Source organism: Megalopta genalis, chromosome 1 (assembly GCF_051020955.1).
Source record: "Megalopta genalis isolate 19385.01 chromosome 1, iyMegGena1_principal, whole genome shotgun sequence".
Classification (NCBI taxonomy): domain Eukaryota; kingdom Metazoa; phylum Arthropoda; class Insecta; order Hymenoptera; family Halictidae; genus Megalopta; species Megalopta genalis.
Genome location: NC_135013.1, coordinates 9,477,221 through 9,487,272, shown reverse-complemented (window position 1 = coordinate 9,487,272; position 10,052 = coordinate 9,477,221). Strand labels below are relative to the sequence as shown.

The 10,052-nt window shown below is 46.3% G+C and overlaps 1 protein-coding gene across 1 annotated transcript; it reads left to right on the top strand.

The window, feature by feature from the left end:
* Positions 1-881: 881 nt before the first annotated feature.
* LOC117228934 (uncharacterized) lies at positions 882-9,679 on the top strand. The gene is made up of 3 exons (XM_033485023.2): positions 882-1,040; positions 6,399-6,460; positions 6,844-9,679. Exons 1-3 carry the CDS (start codon positions 1,026-1,028, stop codon positions 8,366-8,368), a joined length of 1,602 nt encoding a protein of 533 aa, XP_033340914.1. The 5' UTR covers positions 882-1,025; the 3' UTR covers positions 8,369-9,679.
* Positions 9,680-10,052: the final 373 nt, after the last annotated feature.

Genomic DNA, 10,052 nt, shown 5'->3' with positions numbered 1-10,052 from the left:
TAATTATAAAAACGAGCCGAAAGACACGAATAATCGTATCTGCTCTTCCAAAATTGTCCATTTTTGTATCAAAGCTAAGCGACGATTAGAAAGAATTTACTGTACCTATTTCGACGTTCTCCCTGCAATTCGTCTACGTGTGAATTTTATTTCGTCGAACGGTTTTGTAAATAAATGATACCGTAACTGCGATTTTTATCGATATTTTATTCGCGCAAACGAGACGTCCCAAAGTCGTCGTAAATGTTTATACGTTTGATAATATCTCTCCGTTGGAAAAAGAGAGGCATGTCGCGTACTCTTAATCACCTAATTAAAAAATAACTAACCAATTAACGTCGTCTCGCGGACACTCTCAAAATTTATCTGGAATTTCTCCGACGATTAAATTCTCCACGAGGATTCTCGGCGTTCGCGCAGCCGTAACTGCAACGACGGAAGTTCCTATGCAAACGACGGAACGACTCGCCGAACAATCGCACAATCTCTTCTCCCTCGGGATTACATAAAGCCGATCTTATAATTATTCGAAAAGGAAAGCGATCGACCCGTGGGATCAGGAAAACCGGCGGCAGCGCGAAAAGCGCTTTCGACCGAGAGAGCGGCGAGTAAAATCGACCCTCGGGCCAACGTGGCGAAGAAATTCGTGGAAAAAAAACGTACGAAGACGATCCGCGTACGCTTCTAACACCTCCTTAAACGCCGCCGGGTTTCAGCGCGGCGGCGTCGACGGGGCCCGAAGCGATCGCGGTCCCCACCAAGAGGAGAGTTCAGGATGTAGCTGGGACCCCCATATAGCGTCGCGATGCCGCCGCTCATGGTGCCCCCCCACGAAATGCTTCTATGCTTAGGGCAGCTAGCCGCTTAGACGGAGAAGCATTCGCTATAAAAGGCCCCGTGGCCCCGAGGAATTCGTCAGAGAAGTGACAAACCGTGAACAACGAGAAAAAAGTCCGAATAGGCGGCGGCCTCTGCCGTTTATCTTCGTTTCACGCGGCGATCGACAACCCCAGAAAAGCCGGAAGATGCGGTCTAGCCTGGTCAGTGTACAAGCGAAACGATACTCTACCCCGATTAATACGATCGACGATCTACGAACGCCTGTGGTGCATCTGTGAATTTTGTTGTGATCATCGTCGTCGACGTCGTCGTCGTTGTCGCGCGACGGACCCAGTGATCGGGCCCGGTGGTGATTCCGTAAATTATTCACAGCCGGCCGTCGTTCGCACCTGTCGCCGGTTTCGACGCACGTTTACGGCACCCACGGACGCGCCCACGCGACTCCGAATCGCGAGTTTCACACGTGGATCGAAGTTCCCGTTTCGCGATTCGGCCGATTTCTAAGGCGGATCCTGACTTTTTTAGCTTCGCTGTTGTGGCTTTCGTAGATCGTGGACCGGCACCACGTGCTTCGTTGTGACGCGGAATCGTTGTCGAGAGTTGTGAAACTGGTGCAGTTGTAGGTACGGTAATGTCTCTCTAATTGACGCTCAGATTGTCCACAAAAATGGCCGATTTGGGAAGAGCAGATACGATTGGTCGAGCCTTGCAGATCATTATTATAATTTTTGACAATCGGTTATAAAATAACCGATAATAAAAATAACTATAAAAACGAGCTGCAAGGCTCAAATGATCGTATCTCCTCTTCCGAAACTGTCCATTTTGGTGTACAATCTAAGCGTCAATTAGGGAGACTCCACTGTAGATCGTTTCGGTTCGATCGGGTCGGTCTTTTTTGTTGATATTTCGCATCGACAAGTGAATACAGTAATTTCTTCCTAATTAATACAATGGGCAATTTGGAAAGAGGTGATACGATTATTCGAGCCTCGCGGCCTTATCGATTGTCGACAATTATAACAATCGGGACGCAAGGCTCGGATAATCGTGTCTCCTTTACCAAAAATGCCCATTTTTGTGCGCAATCTGAGAGCGCGAATTAGGGAGAAATTACTGTATTAATCAGACTAAATTACTGTATTAAACTTATGACCGACAGGTTTAGGTTTCGCAATCTGTAAAATTAAGAATCGTCTATCTATATCTATCCAACGTAATTACACCGCGAATTTTAGCAGAACTTGCGACTAATATATAAAATGAATTTAAGAACACGGTTACGTCATTTTTGATTTCTTGAAATTACGAGAACACGCATTATTCGCGTAACTTCTGTTCCTCTTAAACGTTCTCCGAATCGCGAAATAATTTCGATACAACATCATACAACGGTACCACAGTGATCGCATTAAGTCTTACGTTATACGTTAACCAGAAAAGCACGCCAAATATTTATGAATAATTTTAGAGTTGATTGTTTCGAAGAAAATGCAGATACGGTTTCATAATAAAAGCCGGTACTTATTACTTGCTGGAGTGAAATTGTCTGCACCAATGACTAACCAATTTCCTGAAGTGTTACCAGTTTCATTCTTTTATCGCTTTAATTGCATGGGAAATGAGTTTCGATACGGGTTTTCTAGCTCCAGCAACCGGTAAGTCGTTCCTGCTGCAGCTGGTCGGAATGGAAAGTCGAGCAGTGTGCTCTTGCCACGAATAATTCCCGTTTCGTGAAACTATACCATTGATTCTATATAAACTCAATTATCCACCTTGTGCAACGTAATCACTGTGGTTCTAGATCAAGCTACTGCGAACCAAGGTACCTCGGCAATGAACTTGTTTCGAGGTCGCGCGACCGCAACCAGGTTTCCTAAATATTCCATAAATTCTGAAAATTATGCTATTGTCTAAGAGAAGAGCTATCGCTCTTATCAGCCGGAAAAGCAAATTATTTCTTTCGCGCGTCGTGGACAAGATAAACGACGTTTCCGATATCTTGCAACGGATCGTGATTCCTTAATTTAACCTTTTGCACTCGAGTGGCGACTCCGAGGCGTCGCTGAAAGTTGCTACACTATTTCCAAAAGAATTCTCACATTATTCGATTCGTCTGCATTCGATAAATTGTCGGATGACGGAGAAGTCTTCTATAAGCGTACGCGCACAATTTCATATGTGCCAAATAAAAACAGCATACCAAACGGAAATACCGTAGGTCGAAATAAACGTTTTCGTATTAGAATTAAAATAGTCTCGAGTGCAAAAGGTTAAATTTTTAGATAGTCGCGTAGATCGTCGAAAATCGTCGAAAATATCTTTTCTAACATTTCTGAACAACTGGCAACGATGTGCTCGCAAAATTTGTAGGAATTCTCCAGGAGAATATCCGAAATTATTAATATTCAGCGACAATGGATCCTCGATTTAGCATTACCTTTTCACGCGAATCCCGGAGAATTTTTAAGCGGCTAGGTTCATCGTCTGCGAGTAGTTTAACACGTCGGGCACCTCGTCGCGCCACGCTTTTCCTTCTGCGTCGTCGAAATTAATTCCGCCGGGTGCCGCTTTCTATCGATTGCCCGATCTTCCGTGGATCCTGGTCGCCTAAACTATCCTCGTTCCAGCACGTTCGATGGCCAACGACGATATCGCTCGACAAGCACATAACGAGGATCGGATGGCCAGATTATCGATGTTCCCATCTGCGCGCGGTCCTTGATCTTGACACCGGTTTACCGGTGGCCGATCGCCGGAAGCGAAACGGCAGCGGGCGGTCGCCGGCGCTCGAAATAATTAAAAAAGGGAAACGAAATCGAGAGGGCCGCTTTCGCGCCGGTTTCGGGTTTCGAGAAGTTTCGAGTCTCCTCTTCGCGAATAAAAAGAGGGATCGCTATCGACCCAATTCACGGACGACGTTTTCACGTTTTACGCCTGTCTCTCCGACGTGGTTCGCACGCGGACACTTTCATTTTTCAGAGAGGCGCTCGTAAACCGGCGGAAAGATGCCGACGGGAAAAAGTGGCCGACGACTGGTTTCCTCCACCCTCGTTCCAAACCGGACTTCTTCGGTTTCTCCCTGCACTTCCGTTTTTACCGCGGAAGGCTCGTTCGCCGCCATTTTTAGCGGCCGGGAACCGCCGCACAGTGGGCCGGATCGAGAAATTCAGTGACATTCCATTATAACTTTTGAACCATCGAAGATATTGCGATGAAATTTTCACCAAATATATTTAAAAAATAGTTATTTTCAACTATAGATAATTAAATATTTTTTGCATTTGTTAAACGACAATTTTTAATTAATTTGATCTTGACATTTTTTTGTGAAAAAAATTGTTTAAATATAACGTTGCAAACTATTTAATCATATCTTTTGGCGTCAAATGTGACATTCGAAATGTTCAACTTTAAATTGTCGTATCTATTACACTTTATGATCATTTTTATTAATATTTCCACTTTCGATGGTAATGGACATTCAACAAGCGATAAAAATTGACTGGACATCGATACGAGAAAATTAGGTTTTTGTCAAAAAGTCACTAAAATCTTCGATTCGGCCTCACTATGCGCCGTTTCGTTCGTCGTTTCCTAGCTGCAGCTTTCTTATCGATGTGCCGTGTGCTCTTCGCTCTCCGTTTGGATTTAATAATGGCGAATTACGTTAATGATGTTTGCCGAATCACGTATTCGGATTTCTGGCTGTTAGGGATTTTATGTATCGTTAACGAAGATATATCTGTGACGAAGGAGTTCTCTGAGGACAGAGAAGGCAGAAATAAATTCCGCGAAAAAATAATAGAAAGCAAACGAACTCGTCGGAAAAATTTAAGCAGACTTTCCTTTCGCTTATCAAAATTATTAACAGCAGCAGCGTAAATATTTAGTTCTCGTTTCTCGAAAAGATCGCAAGTTCGATCGTTACGAATGTTTCTGGAGTTTCTAATCTTCAGAAATTAATTCCACGCGGAAGATAATAAAATGAACCGAATGAAATAGAAAGTTTTCATCTTTGTAAAGAATGTCGGCTACATTCGATATGGCACGAAACTTGTGGAAGATACATTGTTGGTCTTCGTAGAGTTAAATGTACTGAAACTGTACGAACATTCGCGGTCTACTTGCTCGTTTAATCCTTTCGATGTTTACGTATAATTGCGGAGTATGTAGGTAAGATGCGGTAGCCAGCGCATTCACGCTTGGATAACCTTGTAGCATCGAGTCCGATTGATCCTCGTTCGTTCTTTATATTATACTTTATCCAGTTGCTCTTTTTATAAAACGTACGATTTCTGACGTACAGTAAATTCTCCCTAATTCACGCTCAGATTGCGCACAAAAATGGACAATTTGGGAAGAGGAGATACGATTGAGATATTATACTTATAAATTATTATATTTATAATATTATTATTAGAATATTATAGTTACCGTTTATCAAGGTTATATTCGTGCCTTCTGACTCGTTTTTATAGTTTCCGATTGTCAACAACTATTAGGGAGTATAATAAAAAAAAAAAAAAATATAAATAAAATCACCTTGCGGCTCGTTTTTATAGTCGTTGATAAACGGTAACTATAATATTATAATTATAATATTATAAATATAATAATTTATAAATATAATATCAATCGTATCTCCTCTTCCCAAATTGTCCATTTTTGTAAGCAATCTGAGCGCGAATTAAGAATAAATTATCGTAATTTCTTGATTCGGAGCAACAATATCCTCGCATCATTCGTGGAACAAAGAACGGTGAAACATTTGTGGGAAACACGAAACACGCAAAATGTTCATAATTGGCAATTAAAGCTAAGGAAATAGTTAAACATAAAACGCAACATTGTGACTCGATCTTCCTGTCCGATCCGATAAGGTGGCACTTCGAGACTGTGAGGATCGACGTTCGACGATCAGCGAACAATCTCTAGATCTCTGCAATTGTGAACGCTACACACGCGAGGTATAGTTCATTTCGTGTACAAGTTCGCAGCGAACGGAAAGTTAGATAACGGGTGAAGGCCGTAGTATAGATCGAAATCGGCACTTAATTATTAGTATAATGCTCGTGTATGAAGCGCTACTTCGGTTAGAATACGAGAGATCGTATCGACGTTCACGGAATTCCTGGCCAAGTACTGTGTTACTAGGTAATTACGTGGCTGTGGCAGTCACCTACATGACCAGCGTGCCATGATCGTCTCATTTGCATTTCTGGCTGGTCGGACAGCGTGTTTTCTTCCGGCAACTAACGTCGGGTTCATCCCGATGGGACAGTTGCCATTGGATTGACAAATATCCGATCCGATTCGAATCGGTTGGTAACGCGGCTCCGAACTAATACTTTTAACTCCGAATAAATGTTCATCTTAAGAAATCGTAACAGTCATAATAGCTGTCTACTCAACACCTATTGCTTCAAACTTCCAGCATAGAAATAAAATGGACAGCTATTATGACAACGGGCACATATCAATATTTCAATGCCCTTTCAGAACACGAATGAAAAAATACAATCAAATCGTAACAAGTCTGTGTGTTCTTTTTCCAGTTAATATTGGGTTGCTTCCTTTTCGTCTCCGTTCTCGGAGATCCCATAAGGACGAAGAAAGAGTGAGTACTTTTGAAACTTATAAATCCTAAAAATGTCTCTTAATCCGGAAATGGCGGGTTCCTCAGATCATTTGAAGCAACTTCTTCCTTTACAAAAATTTTCTCCGAGGCACCGTTAACGAGTTATTAACGAAAACCAGCGCACGAAACCCAGTTCCGCTCATTGGCTCGGTTGCCTCGCGCCAGCTGAGCTCGCCTCTCATTGGTCACTGTTTTTCGTTAATAACTCGTTAACGGTGCCTCGGAGAAAATTTTTGTAACGGAAGAAGTTGCTTCAAATGACCTGAGGAACCCGCCACTTTCGGATTGCGAGACATTTTTGGGACACCCTGTATACTTCATCCGTGAGAACAACAGCGTTGAACACGAACGAACAATTTCAGAGCACCGTTAAGTCCACCTCCGAGTCAATACAGTCCACCATCGTCGTCTTATGGAGTACCGAACGTAGGAAGCTCTTATAATGCACCATCGTCGTCTTATGGCGCCCCTCCGGCTGCGCCATCTTCGTCTTACGGTGCGCCATCGAGTTCTTACGGTGCCCCATCGGCACCGTCCTCCTCCTACGGTGCCCCATCGGCACCGTCCTCATCCTACGGTGCTCCAGCAGCACCGTCCTCCTCCTACGGTGCCCCATCAGCACCGTCCTCTTCCTACGGTGCCCCATCGGCACTGTCTTCCTCCTACGGCGCGCCATCAGCTCCGTCCTCTTCCTACGGTGCTCCATCGGCACCTTCTTCCTCCTATGGTGCCCCATCGGCTCCATCCTCCTCCTACGGAGCACCATCCTCTTCGTACGGTGCCCCATCTGGTCACGGATCCTTCGGCGGTGACTCCGGCTACAGCAGCGGAGGATCATTCGGCGACGATCACGGCGGTCACGGCGGTGGCGGCGGCGGCGGTGGCGGCGGAGGTCATGGGTCATTCGGCGGCGATCACGGCGGACATGGTGGCGGAGGCGGTGGCGGAGGTCATGGGTCGTTCGGAGGAGACTCGGGCTCCTTCGGCGGAGGTCATCACGACGGCGGAGGAGTGTCGACTTCTTACGGAGCCCCGTCGCAATCCTACGGTCCCCCGTCGCAATCTTATGGACCTCCGGCTCAATCGTACGGACCACCGCAGCCTCAAGGCAGATGGGAGAAGAAGTTGATCTGGAAGCCGGAATGGAAGCAGATCTGGAAGACGGAGCAGAAGCTGGCCTGGAAGCAGGAATGGAAGAAGGTCCAGGTCCCGGTGTGGAAGGAGGTCCAGGTCCCGGCCTGGAAAGAGGTGAAAGTGCCGGCCTGGAAGAAGGTGCAGAAGCCGGTCTGGAAGGAGATCCAGGTACCGGCGTGGAAGGAGGTCCAGGTCCCTGCTTGGAAGAAGGTCTGGAAGCCGGTGTGGAAGGAGATCCAGGTGCCGGCTTGGAAGGAGGTCCAAGTGCCCGACTGGAAGAAGGTCTGGGTCCCCGAATGGGTCAAGGTCGGCATCCCCGGGGAACAATACGTCGGCAAGGATCACCACGGATGGCAGTACACCAGCCACGATCTCTGGAAGAAGAAGCTGATCTGGAAGCCGGTGTGGAAGAAGATCTGGCGCACGGAGAAGAAGCAGGTCTGGGTGAGCGACAAGAAGCTCGAGTGGAAGGCCGAGTGGAAGCAGATCTGGAAGACCGAGAAGAAGCAGATCTGGGTGAGCGACAAGAAGCTGGTCTGGAAGGAGGAGTCCGTTCAGGTCTGGGTGCCGGAGAAGAAGCAGATCTGGGTCACGCAGAAGAAGCAGGTGTGGAAGGACGAGTGGAAGAGCAAGTGGGTGCCGATTTGGAAGGAGGTGCAGGTACCCGCGTGGAAGAAGATTTGGAAGCCCGTCTGGGAGAAAGTTTGGGTGGCTGCCGAGCCCCACCACGACGACCACCACGGCTACAAGTAGATCCCTGCCGTGAGATCCCGATCGATCCCCGTCCGGACGGCGAGCCGTCGTCGTTGTTCCGTTTCCCCACCCGGTGTACCGACCGAGGAACAAGTACTCTGACTTTCTAGGATCTTCGCTTGCCGGTAATCGATGCCCAAATTGCTTTTCGGGAAAGCTGAACGTTGCCGTTGGCTCGCCGGGGCTGTCCGACTGGTGGCAGGAAAAAAGGATCGAGACGGCAAACCGAGGAAAGGAACTCTAGTGTAGCGATGCTATCGGAGAACCGATCGTTCCTTATCGGTGCACAGGATGCGGTAAACTCGTCCGATTTGTTATTAAAAGGTCTTGGCACCGCGAGATCAGTCGTCTTCAGAACTTGGCGCACAGCAATGCTACTTGGTACGTTGTTTACTTTTCTGGAAACTCGTTGTTGACTGTTGGTGCACAGATCCGGTAAACTCGTACCATTTGCTGCTGGAACCATTTGCTGTTCTTGGTACCACGAGGTCGGTCCTTTCGATGATTTTGCACACAGCAACGCTGCTCGGTGCATCATCTTGTACAATTAACTACCTTCGAATCTTGATACCACGAGTCTGGCCTTGCCAAGAACTTGGCACACGATACATTAGCCTAGACAACGCGAATAAAAGCCACGATTCATCGAGGCTTGGACCAGCTTCGAAATTCCCCAGGACGTGAAAATGATCCACGGGATCGCAGCAGCATTGTACGAGTCCGCCGACTGGAAAAGCAAACGATTTTGTGGTCGATCCTTTGAATCGCGGTTACGATGAAAGTTACCGTGCTTATTTCACTTATGGTACACGCTGCCGGGGATTAGAGATCGACTTGAAAATTCGCTGCACGAGCCAGAACCCGATCTCCGCGATGGAACTCGATTGTCGTGGGATCGTGAGAAAAAGCGATCGAACGGCGAACGACGACGGCCAGGAACACTACGAAGGAAGGAACATAAAGAGAGAGAGAGAGAGAGAGAGAGAGAGAGAGACGTTTTCGTGGTGCACGCCGGGAAGTAGCGTAGAGTAAAAAAATAAGGAGAGAGTTCTCTCTCCGGAGATCTCCCGGCGACGAGATCAGGACACGAGAATCGTAACGCAGCGTTTGCGAGTCCGTTTTCTTTATTTGCGAAGAGTCCGCTGTGAGATGCAGCATCGTGGACCACTGTATCGTAATGGACGATTCGCGACCCGTCGAATGTAATTAGCTCCCAATTGTAAATAACCGTTGTTCGCGGAGGTACACGCCTATCGATATTTTTGTACGATGTTTATGTATGTTGTCGTAATAAAATACCGTTTTTTTTTATTTATCCTGTTACAGCCTAGGGTGTTCTCTTTTGCGAATGTTCGCAAAGAAGAGCGCCGCATCCTCCGAACATTTCAATATCGTTGTACGAAACAACCGCGATTTCTTTTCTGAATAGAAATAACAGAAATATAGACACGCTATTTCGGAATAGCACGCAGCAGAAGTAGTAAAGAAGTACAGTAATGTCTCCCTTACTGACGCTCAGAGTGTGCACAAAAATGGACAATTTGGGAAGAGGAGACACGATTGTTCGAGCCTTGCAGCTCGTTTCAATAATCGTTGACAATTCGTGATTATAAAAACAAACCGCAAAGCTGGAATAATTGCATCTCCTGTTCCCAAATTGTCCATTTTCGTGCGCAATCTCAGC

Bases quoted from the DNA above. Each gene is read 5' to 3' on its own strand.
- LOC117228934 (XM_033485023.2), top strand. The intron at 6,461-6,843 runs GTGAGTACTTTT...GAACAATTTCAG, and splicing joins CCCATAAGGACGAAGAAAGA to AGCACCGTTAAGTCCACCTC.